The sequence below is a fragment of the Pundamilia nyererei genome, unplaced genomic scaffold (genome assembly GCF_000239375.1).
Source record: "Pundamilia nyererei isolate P.nyererei 1_Seehausen unplaced genomic scaffold, PunNye1.0 scaffold00040, whole genome shotgun sequence".
In the NCBI taxonomy this organism is placed as follows: Eukaryota; Metazoa; Chordata; class Actinopteri; order Cichliformes; family Cichlidae; genus Pundamilia; species Pundamilia nyererei.
Genome location: NW_005187441.1, coordinates 2,651,732 through 2,672,377, shown reverse-complemented (window position 1 = coordinate 2,672,377; position 20,646 = coordinate 2,651,732). Strand labels below are relative to the sequence as shown.

Here is a 20,646-nt window from a genome sequence, read left to right as displayed (position 1 = left end):
GAAAATAAAAAGTAGTTTTATTAATACAGAAACAATGAATCAGTTAGCCTATGTTGGCAGAAACATTTAGAATAGACCTCCACATAGAATATCAAGAAAATATCTTCTTACTAATTTTGCACCCCTTTGCATAAAATTATTAATCGATATTGACTAGAGCTATTTATCAATAGAAATAGATGGAATTACCATGAGCAAGCACTTGGCAAAAAGTGGAAAGGAAAAACTCCCTTTTAACAGGAAGAAACCTCCAGTAGAACCAGGCGCAATGAGAAGCAGCCATCTGCCACAGCCAGCTGGTTTGTTGTCCCTCCTTCAGATTGTTTCCTCTTTTATTTTGAAATTTAGAAGCTAGTTCCTTATATGGCTCATGGCGTTGTGCTTTGTTTCTTCCCCACCCTGTGGTATACTATCATTTTTTGCTTGGGTACATTTGGCTTCCTGTTGAGTATTCTCACTGTTGTTACATTCTCCCTGCTGGCGTTCAGAGTTTGGTTTCTTTCAAATTGTTTTTGGACATTCAGCTTACCTGGAGTGCTTTTCATCATCCATGTAAGCTTGGAATAAAATTCAATTATCTTACCTCCCTGCTGTGTGCCTCCACAGGTGAGAGTAACATTTCAGTTCAATTCAGTTTTATTTATATAGCAACAAACCACAACAACAGTCACCTCAAGGTGCTTTATGTAGTAAAGTAAAGACCCTGCAATACAATTTTTCCTAAAAAAAAAAAAGACATAAATAAAATGTAATAAAAAATTAAGAGCTGTTGGTAAACAAAAAAACTCAGAGCTGCCTATACTGACACATTATTAAATCTCAAAAATAAGGCTTAAGATACATAGTTACAATACCACAACCCATATTTCCAGCTTGTTTTTTAGTCATGGTGAATTTTATGAAAACAGGCAAAGAGCCATCCTAGCTGTGAATTACAAACATACACTCACACGCACATGCGTGACTCTGCCATTTGGTGACCTGAAAAATTGTCTTTGTGTCCCTTTTGTTGTTTGCTCAGTGGAGCGCTGGTTAAATTAATTTGGCGAGCTCATGCCACTTAACCGTGTGAACGACACACAGAGCTTCAACTAATGCTACACTATAACAGTCTAGCAGTGAAGCCCCACTGAACCCCTGGCGTCTTAGAACAATTGCTCCTGGAAAAATCAGGAAGAGCCCCCGATGTCCGCGGGAAGTTCACGTGATAAACTTGACAGCTTCCTCTTCTACGGGAAATGTGTAAACTCGAGTGAACTCAGCAGGCTGAAGTCTGAACCTTCTGAAGTGCTTGACGTTAGAACATTTTTTGAATGATTCATGGCGTGACAGAAAAAGCCCACGCTGTCAAGTCCCTGTGCAGCATCTGTTCCTATAGAGTGAAATAGCAGTGAAGTACAATGCTGATGTAAGAATATTGATTACAGCAGCTTTAAATGACTGATTCTTGCTTACAGCACCGAGTGCAACACCTGCCCGAAGGGCACCAGTAACTTTATTCAAAACCAAAATGTCACAGTCTAAACTTATTGAATTTGGGACCGCCTGAATTTTCTCAATATGCGATCTTTATTTTTCACCAGAAATGGCTCCTGGCATTTCTCCTGGATATTTTATGAGATCAACTCTTGACATTCTCACACCAGCGCCATATTACTTAACTGGAGAAAAACAAAAGAGCACACTTTAATGTGAAAAGGAACAATGTTTATTTTTCACTCTCGTACAGACTTAGCTCAGACAGTAGTGACGCAAGCTCTCGTACTGTATTATTTTCCCGTAAAAATATCCACAGAGACTGAACAGATAACATCATGGCCTCATACAAAGTTCAAATGGAAACATTAAATTAAACACAATATTTGCATCATTTACAATGAAACACAGAGTTCAATCTATCGCCAATAAACACAGAATTGAAGCTCATTTGTTCTATGTATTGTGTTTTGAACCAACGTCCGTCAAGATATACAACCAAATCTTTACATTTACAATTTTGTAATGCTTAACAATTATTCAGTGGACTCTAACCTAAATTACAGAGCACATACTGTACTCGATTGTGTTTCTTCTGGGAGGTTTTCTTTAACAGATTTGGACTATTTATGTATCAACAGCTAAAACTCACGTTGGCTAATTTTATCCATTTAAATTGGAGAAATTAAGGAAAAAAACAAAAAAACAAATAGGACCCGGTGACTGAGTGAGGTGAGTTTACCCTACTGACTTCGTCATTGTGCAACACGTCTGGGGACAGCCCCCCTGTGCGTGGGTGGTTGACTTAATAAAGTATCTTTTTATAGACAGTCTGAATATAGGTTTGATGACCTGAAGTGTAAAAAGAACATGTAAAGCAGTATGTAGAGATGAGAACACCCTGGTTTTGGTGTAACGGTACTGTGGCACAGATGTGTCCCACTAAATATCCATATGCTCAATTAGCAGAACGTTTAAAAAAAGAAGAAAAGAAAAGAAAAAAATTACACCCAAATGTCCATTTCACACATAATCTCCAATAATAACCTGTGTCTACAACTGTAACACAATTCACATATTATGTACCACATAAAATAATAATGACAGGACTTGTATGACTGCCAAAAACAAACTGAACACAATAAGTCCAACACAACACTTTCCCAATATGAATACATGTTAATTGCACCAGAATCCATTTGAATGTTAAGCTACAAAAAGCATGAATAAAGTATGAACAATGTGCAAAGACAAAGTCTATATTTAAGGGAACGCTGCATTTAATATTGACCATAATGCTAGTTTCTTCTCTGTCACATTTTAAAAATAAGTCTCCATTTATTCTCATAGCGTAAAATTTATATGAACAGCAATGGCTACTTTGGTTCCTTTTTAATGAGCAAGGAAAAGATAAGAGGGGTGAAATTACTTTACAAAATATACATCTGTAATTCTGCTCTTTCCAACAACCCTGACGGATGAAAGTATACTTTTTGTGTTTATGTGTGCAGTTTGAGGGAATTTCAAAATGCAATATCTAAGAAAATAATCTAAAAAAGGCAGGTAGAGAGGAAAATAATAATTGATTGTGGCTTGTATCCTAGTTACCATGGTACAAATATGCTCACCATAGCCCAAAGTGCCTTAGAGTAGACTTTTCTAACCAGAGTCAGATTTGATTGAGCAAATTTTAATAATAGACAGAAAATCTTTTTGAGAAGCTTTGACAAAGCAACACGTCATGCAATATGTCTTTTTTGCACAGTAAAGCTGCACTAGCTAACTTTGCACAAATGCTAGCAAGTTCTGTTGCTGTCTGAGAAAGTGAAGTTGCCGTGATACTCACATAGACATTTAGCCCAAGACAAACAGGGTGTTATGGCATGTATCAAAGGAAGCCAGCTTGTAAAGGAGGAATAAATCAGACATTTGCAAGTCTGGCTTTTTATTAGGACAGTGTGCTTGCTAGCTTCTGATAGAGATGTCATTGCCTCTGGGTACAAAAGTGCATATGAGGAGAATTTATGTTGGGTAAATAGAGCAGAGCTGATTGAATTAAAGAGGATAGATCCCTCTTCTGTTCTCTATCCAAAGATGAGTACTTTCACATCTCTTGCCCAGTGCAGCTTTAAGATACTAAATTTGGGTTGATTTATTTTTGTCTCTGTGTAGCCTTCAGTTGTTTGGTTCCAGTCCCTCTAGATGGTCAGGGATCGGTAGACCAGTAAGAATGGTTAGACACTTGTTCCACACGTTGAACACAGGACACACGGGTTGGATGAAAGAGACATGAAATGTGTGTAGGTGCTGGGAGCCTACAGCATCATAGAAGCTCAGGTATCCGGAATCGTAATCCAGCAGGACCCCAACGCGTCGCAGGTGAGGTGACGGCTCGATCGCTAGCTCCTTGCTGTTGTGACGAACCACCCAGGAGTTGTTGCAGCGGCAGAGCACCCAAGACGCTGAGTTCTTGCCGATCCATTCATGCTTGGGGGCTGACTTATAGGCTATGCCTACAGCATACCTTGGAAGGAGATAAAATTTCTGTTATCATTATTTGGAAACCAAAGACCATCAGTATTTGCTTAGTTGAGTATCTCAGTATTCTGTTCATAAGTGAATTTGGTGGTATAAGCAGATGAAGTGGTGAACTGTCAGAAGTAATTGTGAAATGAGGCAAAGCTTTCAATTTCAACATCAATCTAGGTTCCATCCTTCATTTGTTTCCATGACTGAAAAGTTGGGATTGCGGATACAGCTACCTGCGTAGTGTGTCTACACACATCTTTAGCAACAGGCTGAGGATCTCAGACATCTCTAAGGACCTGCTCCTCCTTTATGCAGAAAGCAACAAACTGAGGTGGTCCAAGCATCTAAATAGGATGGAGCTTTCCTTTTAGAGGTTCTCTAGTCATGCTCGGTTGGGAGGAACCCCAAAGGCTGATCCAGAATACAATAGAGGGATTACATTTGTCATCTGACATAGGAGGATACCTCAGGAGAAAGAAGGAAGGTTGGTGGGGAAAAGTCTGCTTAGCCCCACAACCTAACTTTGAATAAGTGGACAGAAATGCATAGATGGATAGATGTTATCCTCAAACAGAATCCATAAATTATTACTTAAAATGTGTAGCTCTCACCATGTGCTTCCTCCAATGAGAGCTTCCCAGTAGTGACGCCCACTGTCAATATAGACATTTCCCACAACACCGTAGCTGCTCTGGCTGGCGAACCGCTCTTGGCTGTGGCCTTTCTTGGATGTGGTTTCATCTCGCTCCACTGTCAGGTTGTCGTGAGACACTTTCAGCTTCTTGTGAGCAGATTTAGGATCAAGCTTGAACGGCTGGCCTGTTCGTAGTAAACGAGATAAATAGAAGAGTTGATTTACAAATGGTTCCCATAATTTGCTAGGAAAAGACAGAGTATACCTGAGTTCTTACCAACTTGACCATAAGGACCATGTAGTTACTAGTAAGAGATTATAGTGAAGACTTTTCTAGCATATGTAATTTCTCTCCTTGACCTACTTACCACCTATGGCAAATATTTAGCAGTCCACCAAATAAATAGTAATTAGGGGCTGTGTGTTTACAGACAGGAAAAAAAAGACTGAGGACTATTTCAGTCTTTATTATCTTACTGTTTGTCTTTAAAGTCCCTGGTTCACTGCTCCTGCTCCCCGCTTGGTTAATAGCCTTCACAACAAAGATATACTTGGTGCCACTCTGCAGACCGTGCACTGTGTAGTGGTTCTGCTTGATGTTGGGAACAATCATCCAGCTTTCCAAGGAGTTACAGAGACCTGAGAGTGGAGGAAAAAAAACAAAAAAGTCATGTCAGATTTAGTAAATAGACAGTTAATTCACTTACATTATAATTCATTGTATTTATTTTTTGCATTATGCTTCTCTATAGGACAAAGTCTAGAATGAAAATGAAACTGAAGTGCTGAAGAATTCATATAATTGCAGGCATTTCTCCTTAAAATAACTCACAAATAACAGAAAAACTATTTACTTAAGAGTTCCCTGGAAGAATAATGCATCGCTGTGTGAAAGGACGGTGAACAAAATAACTGGTTGTGTGCAACCCCATGCCAGTGGAAACAGGTGAGAGGGTGTGAAAAGGCACATGAGGAAACTATTCACACCTCATTGACTTCATAGCTGCACTGTGCTCCCTCTGCTATGTGTGTTTGTGTGTCTTTGGTATGTGCTTTTTATTTAATGGCACTTTAGAGCTGCTGCACAACCTCCTAAGGCATATGTGTGTATATGTGGGTGTACATTTTCCCTCCATTTCATGTCTTTGTTTGCCTGCTGATCGGGAAGTTGCCACTGCTCGTTGTTATCCATCCATAGATGGAAACTAGTGTTTTGGGTGTGTGTATGTTTTTTTTTTTAAATAATGAGCACCCACAATTTTAATGTCACTGTCACATAAACTGTTATGCCACATTCTAACAAAGACCTCTAAACAGACAAAAATATCATCGGGTGCGCTGACACTGAACACAAAGTCGTTTAAATATTTGTTTTACCTTTTAAAATGTTAAAGCAAGAGAGGAAATGAAGAGTCATATTCATTTACGAAATGAAATGGAAGCATTTCTGCAGTTATGTAAAGATAATTTGCAGCACAGGCCTAAAACTAACCTGTATATTATGGAGCCCTACAAGGGACATTGGAAAAAAAAATGAAGATGAACTTTTGTGAGATCTCGCAAAACTTTTGCGAGATAACGCAAAATAGGCCGCATCCTTCAGAGGCCGCATTTGACGGCTGTCCCAATTCGAAGGCTGCTCCAAATGCATCCTTCATTTCCCCGAATTTGATGGATGGGTCGGGTGTATCCTTCGTGGCCCAATCTATCCCAGAATTCATAATGTGGCCCAGCCAATTCCAGTTTCCAACAATGGTGGCAGCTATTACTCTATCTGGGTCACAAAATACGCTTTCAAGATATTTTCAGGCGAGAATGTAGCTGTGTAAACTTCAAATATCTGCTCGGTTTATCAAGACATTTAACACTTGCAAAAGTGCTCCGAGGTTTTCGGAAATGTCTGTTACCCACCAGCTCAAACCTGACCAGGAGGTCGAGGCCCACTAGAGCTGACGAGAACACCCACTCCCAGTACATTGTGCCTGGACCTCCCGGTCAGCTTCAAGCTGGCGGCCTCCGAAGGGATGCAACCTATTTTGGAAGATCTCACCAAAGGTTTGCGGTAAAAAGTAACTTGAGATCTCGCAAAAGTTCATTTTCATTTTTTTTTCTCTAATGTCCCTTGTGGGGCTCCGCAGTATATTGTAAACTCACATATGCTAGCTTAATTCTTTCAGAAATGATAGGTAGACAGTGAGATAGCCCTGATGACTAACTTTAGCTAACACAAAAACATATCTTGTCAAGGTGATTATAGATGATAGTTTGTTATGTAACATATAATTCATTGATTATGGAAGAAAAAGCATCTAAAGTCAGGCTAACAAAGCTAGCTTAACATAAAAGTATGATCTGTTAATAATATAATATGGTCTAGTAAAGCTACTTTCAATATTCTGAATTATTTATATTGACAATAATGTGCTTAGTAAATGAATAATCATAATGAAAGTAGACAGGCACCTAAATTCATTAGTTATCAGTTTAGGCTAATATGTTATACATGTATTTGTGTGTACTTTGTTTTTGAATGCAATTTAAATTCCTTTGGAGGAAAAAAGAAACAATGAAATGTAGTTAACTGAAAATCCTGAATCCTGAAAATTATTAAATCCATGATGCTAAAGACTAAAGGCAATATTAGTGTATGCCACCATGCAGTTATTATTTAACTACTGAGGAAGCTACTGACACTACAACAGGCTAAAAGACCTTTAAGACTAAAAAGCAGTTTGTGCATGATCTTGTCATGTATTTCCCACTGGAAATTAGATTCAGAAGGCTGTACAGAACAATTAGAAGGATAATGTTTTCACTGTTCCATTCCATAAAATTACAATACTTCTACTTCCTGCATAGTGATACAACTCAATTTCCACAGGGGGGAAACTTCTTGCACATGACTTGAATGTCAAAAGCAACACCTCTGACATTACCAGACCTGATAACAAGAGGTGAGAAAAATCATGCTGTCTTCTTGAATGGAAAGAGACAGAAATGTGAAAGCAAGAGAAGAGATGAAGTGTCAAATGAGTTTAATGGCTGTCATTTTTAAATACTCTTTAATCTGTGAAGTAATGACAAGGCAATGGCAAAGGTGTAACCTTACATAGATGGGAAGGAAAAAAATAAAGGAAGGGTGTAACCCAAAAGTATCAGGAGCTGAGTGAAAAGGAGGGAAACAAAGCATGGTAACCAAGAAAAGAAATGGAAAAAGGTACTTTTACTGTTATGTAATTCTGTTTGAATGTTAGAAAGGATTTCAAAAAGAACAGATGAAAGACAGAGAAAAGGCGGTTTGATTGAAAGGGAGCAGGGGATCTCGCCTTCAGATGCCCTGACCCCATTTTCTTCCTTGTAGTTGTTGCTCACTTGAGTGTGCTCATGATTGTCTAGGGCTTGTGTGTATTTGAGCAAGAGTGAGTATGTCGGCATATACTGCCTGTCTGTTGTTGCTCTACGAGACATTGTGTCACTTAGCGTGTGTCAAGGATGCTGATTCGTTTCCCAGCTGTCATCCCTCCTGACACATCTCACTCCTTCGATGCCACTTAAACCTAAATGTTTCACATGTTTCAGTGTAAGAACTCTGCGTTTCCAGTGAAGTCTAATCTTTTACTGAGTGCTCTTCATGCATTCTGGATTTGCTATTGTCAAATCTTATCCCTCTTTCATCCTTCACAAGCTACAGTCATTTGATGTGTGACAACATCAGGGTGATAGTAGCATAAAGGCCAGAGGCTTCACTCCAGGAGCTTCCACTTCCACTCCAACGCTATCTTAGAAAAGCACTTCAACTCCCATCTGCCTAAGGGGAGCTAGTGGCCAGCAGTAGGGCAGCATAAATGTACAGAGTTGATCTTAGGTCTGACGAGGATGCCTCCTGGATGCCTCTTAGGTGAGGTGTTTCAGGTATGTCCTGCCAGGAAGAGGTCCTGGGGCAGACCCAGAACTCACTGAAGAGGATATATCTTTCAGCTGGTTTGGGAATGACTCGATGTGCCCTCGGATGAGGTGAGATGACTTGTCTAGAATTAGGGTTAGGGCTTGGTTTTGGATGTTTCAAGGTGGATGCATTTAGAAGGCCCAATTGACATTGGTATGGGGCAGAATAGGGCTTTCTGGCATTACTTTGTCTACTTTCAAGGTGCATGGAGAGGAGAAGAAAATCTAAAGAAGTTACAAGTCTATCAACACTTTTATAATAACTTTAATGGCTTGGTCAAGAACTAAAGCTCGTGGCCCTCATTACGGTCATCCCTGATGTCTGTAGTGCACCCGTGCATATAGACAGCTGTCACTGGATTACTCTGATGATGAGTAAAATTAAACTACAATAAAAGAGTCAGCATTCAAACATAACATGATTCTTAGACAAGTTTTGATCTTCTTAAAGGATATGTGAATGTTTATTCACAATTCAGCGTGACAGATGGAAATTACATTAATCTGTTTGCATTCACTTTTACCAAGTTAGTACTGCTAAAAGGATTGCTTTTTTTCCCACAAATTACATTAATTGGATACTTGGGAAGTGGAGTTGTACCTTAATTACTTAATGGAAGCCATTGAGGTGCTTTAAGACCCTGAATGTGGTGCTCAATGGGCCGCTTCAACCTCTCTCCTTCCCCCTGGGAAGTTTTTTGTTATGCAGTTCAAAAAGCTCTTCCCTACAAACAACTCACCATCTTTCAACTTTCTTTTTTATTTTGCTAATGCTAATGAATTCACCCCCATAACCTCTTATTTTCTTTATTGTAGCTGGGACCTTAAAAATAACTACTAAAATAAACTTTGTAGATTGGTTATCTGAGCTGGGTTATATCTTCATGTATTTAGTCATTCTTGTGCTTTCAAGATTTGAAAAACCATTTAGTTCTTATCTGATTCCAGCATTCATTTAATACTTACTGGCAATGTTGGACTGTCCGGTGAAAATAGCATACTGGAGCTCATAGGACGTCACAGTGAATTCATCATCTGACGTCCAGTGGGCAGTGATTGTGTCATAGGACGCCGTGCACAGTTCTTCCCTTATGCACGGAGCACTTGGAGCTGCAATGATTGAAGAAAAAAATCATCGTCTCAGGCCCTAATTTTAGATTGTGTTTGGATAAAATTGCAAATTACATTAGCGATATTCCAAAGTGATGACACACTCAAAGGTTGTCAGCTGTTACAACGGTAGCCTTGATTAACCTTGTACGTGTTCATTTGCTTCGATTTATGAGTCTACAAGCTTCATTACACATAGGACTGAGGATGCTCTTTCTAATAGAGTGGTACGCTGAGCATTAAAAGGAAGGCAGCAGCAAAATAATAAACAATTCAGATAAAAAGCAGATCGCATTAACAGCGGGAACAGTAAATGTAACAGCCCTTTTTAGGAGTAACAAATGCGAGTCGTTACATAACCAGAGATGTTCGATTGGCTCTCTTCCACTCATGCATTGATTCATTGGAAAACTTCATTATGTTATAACTGTTTTTGTTCCACAGAGAAATAAATACAATGAATCACTCTTGTATTCAGTGCATGAAGCCTCTCGGTAGAAAGAGATAGAAACAGAATGGACCGAAGTAAAGAAATAAAGATACAAAGGCACAGCTTAAATTGATTGTAAAGCCACTTCCTATCTCTTTCTCTGTCTGTCACTCGCTCCCTCTCCCGAGCCTTCTGTCATGAGTGGCTGCACATAGTGGAGTGATTCAGACTGATTCACTTAGTGAAAAGGCCCTCCAGCGAAGCCCTCATGCATCACAGAGAATAAATACGAGCCAGCCACTTTCACAGACCTTCAAAACCCACTACACTACCTCGTTTTTGTCCCCACCAAGCTCCATAATTCATGCAGTGACATTTTGATGGGGCCTTGCAAATAGGACATCGGAAATTAATGTTGAAAATTAATTTTAGAGTTAATAGGCTGGGGTCTGTTCAAATGCAATGCTTGAAGAAAACCGAGACATCAAAAGATTTTTTTTAAAATCCTAAATTAAAGCATGAATATAATCTTAATTGGAGGCAATATTTGAGTTTCACAGTCCATGAGAAACTGAATCGTGTAATCAAAGGGCTACACTATAGATTAAGACTATACATTAGGTCATGGATTCAAAGAAAGAAGCCATCAAAAGATGATGATAATGAGGATGAACATGAACAGCAGTTCTCAGTGATTGTCACTACGCATTTTGAAAATTAGTTTCTGGTTAATCAGTATAATCTGTCCTGTCTTCCATCTCTGTTGTTGTGATTTAGCACGGTATAAATAAAACTGAATTGAACTGAATTGAATTATAATCAGCAGACGTCCATTTGATGAAAAATGGAGGTTAAACATAAAGGTTTCCCAAGCAGAAAGTTCTGGGTTTCTGGGTAAAAATAAAGCCTGCAGTTCCTTGAATGGCCACTTGAGGCTATCTTCAAATGCAAAAACTTCCAAAAGGCTGAACTTTACAGCAGAATAATCATCTTTACAGCCTGATACAAAAGACACTTTGCGTCTTAATGCCAAATTACTCCCTTTTGGAGTCACCCACCTGAATTGTATCTAGGCTTATGGGGTCAGATTTAGTTGAATAGGCAAAATAGCACAATCTCTAAACTCCTTGGAAACATATCCCTAAATGTAAATTTTGTGTCACGAACATTAACAAATGCTTTTTACGCTTCTCACTATATTTTGTGTTTTGAGAAATATATATCCAACACAGTTAGTTGCAGATATTCCCACTTTATACATGCCATCCTGTCACTGTCCTCTCTTTGTAAATACTTAAAATTTTAATTTAACCTTTAGGGCCCTACATGGTCAAGCTCCCCAGTACATTTCTGACCTGCTGAAACCGCATTCCTCTTCCCGAGCTCTAAGGTCATCAGCAAAAAGCGCCATAGAAACAAATTTTACTTACTTACTTACCAACAGTATATTTTTCTTCCTCCAATACCCACTCTGCACTAACGAAACACATTAGTAAAGCTGGCCCATAGTCTACTAACCAGTGTTCTAGCATTTTATTTGAATGCTACTTGGCACTAATTAGCAGTGATCTGTATAGTACAGGGCTGCCCAATCCCAGTCCTCGAGAGCTACTATCCTGCAGCTTTTAGATGCATCCCTACTCCAACACAGCTGAATCAAATGGTTTGATTACCTCTTCAGCATGCCATCGTGTTTGGCAAAGGCCTGATAACAAGCCATTCATTTGATTCGGGTGTGTGGGAACAAGGATGCATCTAAAAGCTGCAGGACGGTAGCTCTCGAGGACTGGGATTGGGCACCCCTGGTATAGTACATTGAATGCCTGCCAAGCTTGTTAGCATTAGTTGGTAACATAGCACATCACCCAAACACAGTCAGGCTATGGTTTTTACCAGTGAGGTAATCCAGATTCTCCAACAGCTTCTTCTCTCTAGTAAAGTCCAGGGCAAATGTGTCGAAGGTGTCAGTCAGGTGTATCTCAGGGATCAGCACTTGGGTTGATGCAGTAGCCATGGAAACCCTATATCAGGACCAGTAGATACTTGTAATACACTTTTCATATGAACTAGTCAGTTTAAGTTATTTTGTAATTGTATATGTATGTGTTAGGGGTGTTTTTGAAGGTTAGACCACCCCAAAATAGATTTTAACTGGACTTGAAAAAAAATGTCATGTCAACATCACAAGTGTTAGCAATACAGTGACAAGCATTTTTAGCATTTTGCAAAGCATTGTACATGACATCCATATACAGAATTAACACCTCAACAGTTGCTAAATAAAAACACAAACTCCCAATCTAAAGAAAATCATCTTCCTAATTAGTGAAGCTGTGCAGATTAGATTCTGATTGAAACACTGCTTTTGTATGAAGGACTAAAGGATAATGATTTCTTTTTTATATCACCCCTTTTGTTTCTCCTGAGGATGCACATATTGGAGAGCAGGTTTTGTTCTCAATTGCCAAATCAATTAGTCAGAGAGCTTAAGCAGGGAATGGAATAAGATTATGCTAAATAGAAGATGAAATCCCACTCTACTTGTTTTGGCTGTTGGCGAAGTTATGTACACAAAGTTTTCAAACTGTTTCTCACCATTTGTGTGGTTGCAGTCTTTAACCTCTCCCTTAAGCTAGATTTTAACATGCTGAGCTGAATAATTAAGGCATGCGGTCAGTGTGTGGGCTGTCTGACCTCTCATTGATGCTCTTTGCTGTCTGCAGAAAGCGAGCATGATCGGTTTCTTTCAGCGTTTGATCGGCCTGTGTTATGAGGGCTGTGGACCTCTCTATGCATTGCTTGCAGTTGGAGATCTGTTGGGCGAGCTTCCGAAGCCTCTGTGCCTAGAAAGTGTGAAAGAGAAAGTCACAGAAAAGACTATCAGGATGAATCGGAATGGATGAAATAGTGCTTATGCAAGTTAAGGTGTTGTGAATCATTTTGGCTGATAACATAATCAGAGCTGATGGCACAAAACGTCCCAGAAATATGAGGTTTTATGGGCGCAAGAAGATGGATGTTAACATTTTGAAGTCACTCATACATGAAAAGGTCAAATCCACGGTTGACTAATGTAGGTAGTCATCAAATTCTGCACGTTTTCTTCTACTGGTATTAACATCACAGAAGGTTAACAAAGGGCATGAACATACCCATCATCCATAAATAAAATCACAGGACATTTAGTTTAACTTTCACTTTACTTGTCTCTTTTTCCACATTCTTTTTGCACCTGACACTTCAGGGTAATGTTTTGGACATAGCTACCCATGATTGGTTGGTTTCTTAAATTCTGTTTTGAAGCCTTGATGAAACAGACTTGACAACGAGATTGAAAAGTCATTAGGCATTGAGCACATTTATCCGCTATTTTGAAAAAAGGAAAACAAGACGTTTGAAATAGACTTTTTATTTTATTCAGTATGACATAAAATTAGTGACTGACCCATCAACTTAGCAGGATAGCGTTTATAGGTGTCATAGGGGCTCATTTGCTTTACCATAGACTTCTATAGAACGACTATAGAAAGGCTTTTTGCAAGCAGATACTGGCTAGCTGGTGGCCTTCGAATAGAATGGTGGTTTAAGACAGCAGTCCCCAACCTTTTTTGTAACACGGACGGGTTTATGTCCTACAATATTTTCACGGACCAGCCTTTAAGGTGTTGCGGATAAATACAACAAAATAAAACCAGTACCGGTACCAAAAAAATAAGATTTATTCATAACACACGGGAAACGACCCAGGGAAACTGAGTTAGCGATAAAAACAATAAAAAAATAATGCTAAAATTGCTGAGAACCATGAATTTCACACCCAAGCCTCAACTCTCACGGCCCGGTACCAAACGACTCATGGACTGGTACCCGTTTGGGGGATTGGGGACCGCTGGTTTAAGACACTTCTGCACTGACTTTATTTTTCCAGCTTGGAAGCTACGTCCATGGTTTATCTTGTGTATGCCAATAAAAATGTATGAATTCAATTATTCATGTGAATCATTTTAAGGGCATTCATTCTGGTAGGGAAATCTGAAATCGTGTTCATTATTTGAGTCACTTTACCCTACCGACCTTGTTGCTCATCTGCAAGATGCTTTGCAACCCACCAAACTAATGTAACAACATGCCTCTTGTTTTCTGTGGTTGGAGATATGGGTGTATAGGTCTTATTGCCGCACTAGAGCTACCATTAAAAATAAATTGTTGCATATGAAAAAAACAAAACAAAACATTTTTTCTTGTTAAGATGAAGTCCTCAGAAGCTCCATCTTAACAAGAGAAGAGTAAATAAAGAGCACACAGGGTGCTTGGCAAAATGTTTTCTTTCAGTATCAGCTAATCTTCTCATGCCCCAGCTAATCTTAACTTTTTCAGAGCTGTCAGTGATTCTGCTAAATGGAAATCTGGGATTTTAGATGGCCTCGTTTGCTCCTCGGTTTCATTTTCTTTCCCTGTCAGCAAAGATTTCAGGAGACAGATTTAGGTCAGTGGTTACATTGAGGTCAAAGGACATTTCATCAGCAGCTTGGCTTGCAAAGAACCCAAGATACTGTAATCCTGATTTAAGGGCACTGAAAATTTCAATCAATTGCTAGTCATTATTACTACAGAAACTTTGTCTCAGAAAAGACAGTGTTGAGTTGTTTTTGAGTATGAGCTAACACAAACACCCAAAATCAATTTGTAAGAATTCTGTTGGTCTATAAACAATGATCCATCCATCTGTATCCATTTCTCTATTTGCTGCACAATCCTAACAGCTGAAAGCCTAGATTACATGGTAAAAAAAAAAAACCCATCCCTAGTGCATTCCAAGTCTCATTAGACGGAGCTTAAAGAAATCATCTGTGTTTAGAGTACGAGAAAGAGTGCCGTCCCATATGCTCTGGGATCTGCTTTTGGGCAGTCTGTCTGTTTTTCCCTTCTGTTGAATATGTGCTGAAGGGTTTGCCGTCTGTTGGAAGAGTAAGGATCAGGTCAAGCAACTGTGATGACGCATTGTGTTGATTAGAAAATGAGGTCTGATGATATCTTAAATTGATATCAGAGAGATTAAATTGGGATTAATAAAAGCTTGGCCTTATAAGTCAATCAACTCTAGCAAAACACAAGCTCTAAATTGTAGTTAGGTGTCATGTAGATATTAAACACACAGCATGAATGAGGGAATCCATTTGTTTCACAGGTTATTACAGCTGCAGACAATGTTCACTCTCGGAGGATTATTATGTGTGCTTGAGCAGTTGATAGATGGACTGAAGCAGCATTTTAATATTAAATGAAAGTTGTAAGAAAGATTGAGAGAATATGTAGGCAAAGCTTGTTATAAATACAGCATTTATAGCAAACAAATGGTGTCACTGTCCTCGCCCCTCTGAGCGTTCTATGGGCCAAAATCTGTGCCATCAGAAACTGAATTTGAATAAGTTAAATCTGAATTTGAATTGCTCGGATTGAATCTGAATTGTAACTTGAATAAATGCTTTTAAAAACTGAATATGAATTAGCCTAATTTGAAATTCAATTTATTGGTTTGAAAATTATCATCACTAAACTGAAATTGAATTTTATAGTTTGAAAATGAATTCATTTGCTTTGAAACAGTATTTAATCCTTTAAAAATTTAGCTCTCGAATAATTTTGGATTCACTTATCACCATTCAGTTTCAGTTCTACAATTCAATTTCAGTTCCAAAATTCAGTTTTTTGGGACTTACATCCGGTTCCGGTTCAAGAGTAATCAAGCGCAGATTAAATAGAACTACGTTTTACTAGCGGACCGAAAGTGTTACTGATGGGAATCTACAGCGTCTTGAGCTGAATTAAGACTTCAGAAGTCATTCGTCATGTCGAATGACCAGCGGATAAACTCTCAGGTTGGTAATAAATGTATTACATGTATAAGAACAAGCGTCATGTTAACAAATGATAGCCGTACAGTAACTTTTATGCTTATTGTAGCTGTTAGCTAAAAACACTAATTTAGCGTAGTTTGCCCTGGATTCAGCTTTGACAAACAAATATGATCGACTGTTTCTAGTAGAATTCCAAAGTTGTCATCTTGTACCCTCTCAGAGCCCTGTATGCTTGCAGAAACCCCTACACTAGGGAAACATGCAAAACGGTGTCCAAACCTTTGTATTTTAGCTTTATTTATGTCTTACACAGCATCCCAACTCTTTAGCTAACTTAATAACTTTAGCTAAAGTGAGTAGTTAGTCTAATTCATTAGTGCAGCATTACTGGATCACCTCTGTTTGAAGTGATATGATATGTGACTATCACTGTGTTTAACTACCATAATAATTCTTAGGGTACTGAGTGCATGCTTAATTCGTTTTGTTTTTTTTTAAACATACTGCTCCATTGCTATGTTTGACAGGCTGAAGTCGTCGGATCACCTCCTAAATCAACCATCTTGTACAGGTGTTTTGTGCCAGAAATGGAGTGTCCACTGAGGACTGAAGATACTGAATTTCTACGCCTTGCCATTGATCCCTCTTGTGCCTTCATCTAGACAAGAGACATTAACTTAACCACTCTCACATGCTCTGTACCTACATCACCTTCCCTGAGGGTGAAATTATAAGAATGTGTTATTTTGCAAAGTGCTCTCTAGGGTTCTGTTATGACCCAGTGATGTGTATGTTGGTATTGTGCCTCCCACCGGAGGATGGTTGGTGGTATTTTCCCTTTTCTTTCTTTTTCCCTCTCCTAGAAGGTGGACACCTAGGCGTGGCTGCTAAGTATCCGGGTGGAGTCTTTACCTATCCTCGGACTGGATAATTGATGGACCATCCTCCAGTACTTAACGTCCGGATGACAGTCACCTGGCAGCGCTTTTGGGGAACCCCGTTGACTCGATCACGGAGTTGTGTGTTGTGTTATTGTAGTGCAGGCTGGAGGATTCCCGTGTACCTCTAGCCTTGCCATGTAAATAATTGTAAATAGGTTAACAAGTGGCGGTCACTTTTTGTTTTGTACCTTTGCTGTATAACTTTCACTGTCGCAGCCTAGTAGGCGTGAGAAGCCGTTTTCTTTTGTTGAACAAGTTTTCTCCTGTTTTTTGTTAGGAAATTAGGTAAGAGACTTGTCTTTTCTTTTTCTTTTTCTTTTTTTGTAGGGAAGTGTAGGGAGTGGGTTTTAGGGGGTTTTGTTTATTGTTTTGGCATTGCTCACTGCTGATGAAAATAAATGGCTGCTTAAATACTTGACGAAGGTGTCTTTGTTGGGGTTTGTGCATGGGTGGGAAGTGAGTGGGGCAAAACTTTTGTTGCGTTTGATTACTTGCCGGGACCAGAACGTAACAGGTTCCTAAATAAAATATGGCATTGAGGTCATTTCTTTTGAATTAATCCCTTTTTCTGAAATATAAGAACCGCTCCTGGTTTTAATGGCACTTTGGATTTCCTTACTTTCTGTTCCACTCCCAACCCCAAATAGATGCTGACACAGTAACATGGAAGAGGGAAAGAAGTTGGAAAGGACTACTACAAATAAACCTAATGCCTAACAATGTAAAATAAGAACAATAATAACAATAAAGGTAAAAGATGAAGTAACAAGTTTTTAGTTTCTTGTTTATTCCAAATGATCATCCAGATGTCTGTGACATGTGATGACAAACACCATAATGGAAGACCTTTGTCATCACATGCTTAAACTCATCATATTTTTTTGCATATGCTGAACAGACAGTCAGACATGCTTTAACTGTGGGGTAGAAAACTGCATGAACACCATACGGCAGGGGTCTCAAACGCTGTCCTGCAACTTTTCCATGTGTCCCTGTTGCAACACACCTAGTAGGTCATTAGGAAGACTATAGAACTTGACTGCATGCTGAGTTGGCAATTCAGCCATTTGATTCATGTTACAGCAGCTCATGAGTGAATGAACATGGTGCAATAAAAGTATTTTTAGAAGTATATGTTTCCAAATACATACATTTACTTAAATTTACTTGAGTAGGGTTAGGGGTTGCCACCTCAGCATGCAAGTTCTATACTCTTGCTAATGACCTACTAATTGTATTCAGGTGTGTTGCACCAGGGACACATGGAAAAGTTGCATGACACCAGCTCTCGAGGACTGGAGTTTGAGACCCCTGTCATACGAAATATGACAGGTGTGGTTGAACTGCATGAAGACTCTGAAGTGTCTCTTCTCTTCTGGCAGGACAGGAATGTGGCCTTGTCCTGTGAGCCACCTTAAGGGTTGTCCTGTGAGCCACCTTAAGGGTGTACTTGGAGTAGAACTGGACTGTCACCGGCCTCAGGCTCTTCACCTTTTCAAAGACAAAGCAGTCATTTAGATAAAATATTAGATATTGTTTACCTGTAAATGCACAAAGTAAATTTAGAAATGTAATTCTTGTCAAGAGTGAACAAGCACTTATAGTGTAATCTACAGCTCTGGCCAAATGTTTAGAAACTGAGAAGTGTTGTTTGTTTATTTACAAAGTTTGCTGTTTCAGTGATAGTTGTATATCATATTATATCACTTCAAACAGATGTGATCCAGCAATGCAGTACTAATGAATTAGACTAACTATTCACTTTAGCTAACGTTATTAAGTTAGCTAAAGAGTTGGGATGCTGTGTGAGACATAAATAAAGCTAAAATACAAAGGTTTGGACACCGTTTTGCATGTTTCCCTACTGTAGGAGTCTCTGCAAGCATACAGGGCTCTGAGAGGGTACAAGATGACAACTTTGGAATTCTACTAGAAACAGTCGATCATATTTGTTTGTCAAAGCTGAATTCAGGGGAAACTACGCTAAATTAGTGTTTTTAGCTAACAGCTACGATAAGCATAAAAGTTACTGTACGGCTATCATTTGTTAACATGACGCTTGTTTTTATACATGTAATACATTTATTACCAACCTGAGAGTTTATCCGCTGGTCATTCGACATGACGAATGACTTCTGAAGTCTTAATTCAGCTCAAGACGCTGTAGATTCCCATCAGTAACACTTTCGGTCCGCTAGTAAAACGTAGTTCTATTTAATCTGCGCTTGATTACTCTTGAACCGGAACCGGATGTAAGTCCCAAAAAACTGAATTTTGGAACTGAAATTGAATTGTAGAACTGAAACTGAATGTTGAGAAGTGAATCCGAAATTATTCGAGAGCTAAATTTTTAATGGATAAAATACAGTTTCAAAGCAAATGAATTCATTTTCAAACTATAAAATTCAATTTCAGTTTAGTGATGATCATTTTCAAACCAATAAATTGAATTTCAAATTAGGCTAATTCATATTCAGTTTTTAAAAGCATTTATTCAAGTTACAATTCAGATTCAATCCGAGCAATTCAAATTCAGATTTAACTTATTCAAATTCAGTTTCTGATGGCACAGATTTCGGCCCATAGCGTTCACCTCACCTTCCCCTCTTTGATCTTGTTCCCGATGATCTGCCTCCTCTGCTGAATAATGTCAATCAGGACGTCACACTCCTCCAAGAGCTTGCCCTCCTGGCGGGACGCGTTCACCTGAGAAACCAATTCATGGCGAGTATTAGACAAACAAAGCGACTGATGAAAGGTGTGGATGGGGTATATAGAGGGATGTATGTTTAGTGATTCCACATCATGTCCACTGAGGGACAGGGTGTTATTTTCATCCATCAGCCAGCCCTCCTGTCTGGAAGCAAACACTTGACGAAGATAGGGCATATTCAGCTATTTTGCCTCCTGCTGGCTAGAGGGCTGAGTGATAAGGAAAGTAAGCGGGAAGCACTATGTCTGTTAGAAAGCACACATGACTCTCAGCAATATGCTGTGCAAGGGTAATGAAATGAGCTCTTATACACGGTACAGTGTATATATATTTGCCTTTTTATATGAGTGTGAGAATTCTGAATGTGAAAGAAATGTACAGTAGGTTTATGTTTTTGCTGTTTTATATATTAAACAAGTACATAAAAAGGTGAAGCGATGTACAAATAGATCTTGTGGAAAATCTGACTCACTGAGCAACTTCAATAACAGAAGTTGCTTTTCAAATTCAACAAAGGGCATTTGTGAACTGTCACGGACATGTAGATATCTATAGCAAAATGCCCAATTCACAGCAGAGATAAACATGTTCACAGGCTGATAAACTAAAGTATTTTTGGTCTTATTTTCCCCTTCATAAAAACTCTACTTCCTAACTCATAACTAGTTATCCATTATTAGAAGTGAGGCAGCTTTTAGAGGCAGGTTGGCTAGCTACAAACTGGATGGCTAACTCTTTGCTAATCATCGGTTCAGCTAATTCAAATCAAAGATCTAAATCTTCAAACTGTGTTTGAGATGTTGGTGCCTTTTGAATCATTTTAATGCAATTATCTGACAAATAATATGCCATGCTCTTCCACTAATTTTACTAAACAGGCGTTCTATCTATTGTAGCTAACCTAGGTTAGTTAGCTTGCTAAAGAAGCTAACTAGTCAAGAATACTTATTATTCTTGACTAGTTAACTTGCTAAAGAAGCTAACTAGTCAAGATTACTTATTATTCATGA

General features: G+C 38.8%; 1 protein-coding gene across 2 annotated transcripts in view; it reads right to left on the bottom strand.

Moving 5' to 3' along the window:
- Positions 1 to 1,697: 1,697 nt before the first annotated feature.
- LOC102199645 (E3 ubiquitin-protein ligase Midline-1) overlaps positions 1,698 to 20,646 on the bottom strand; it is a 92,426-nt gene continuing 73,477 nt past the window's right edge. For both annotated transcript variants that reach the window (XM_005730970.2, XM_005730969.2), the window contains exons 4-10: positions 19,522 to 19,629; positions 12,819 to 12,967; positions 12,018 to 12,145; positions 9,551 to 9,694; positions 5,117 to 5,278; positions 4,617 to 4,824; positions 1,698 to 4,000 (exon numbers count right to left, since the gene is read on the bottom strand). In XM_005730970.2, coding sequence (XP_005731027.1) covers positions 3,652 to 4,000; positions 4,617 to 4,824; positions 5,117 to 5,278; positions 9,551 to 9,694; positions 12,018 to 12,145; positions 12,819 to 12,967; positions 19,522 to 19,629 — 1,248 coding nt within the window. In that variant the 3' untranslated portion in view covers positions 1,698 to 3,651. The remainder of the gene's footprint in view (positions 4,001 to 4,616; positions 4,825 to 5,116; positions 5,279 to 9,550; positions 9,695 to 12,017; positions 12,146 to 12,818; positions 12,968 to 19,521; positions 19,630 to 20,646) is intronic.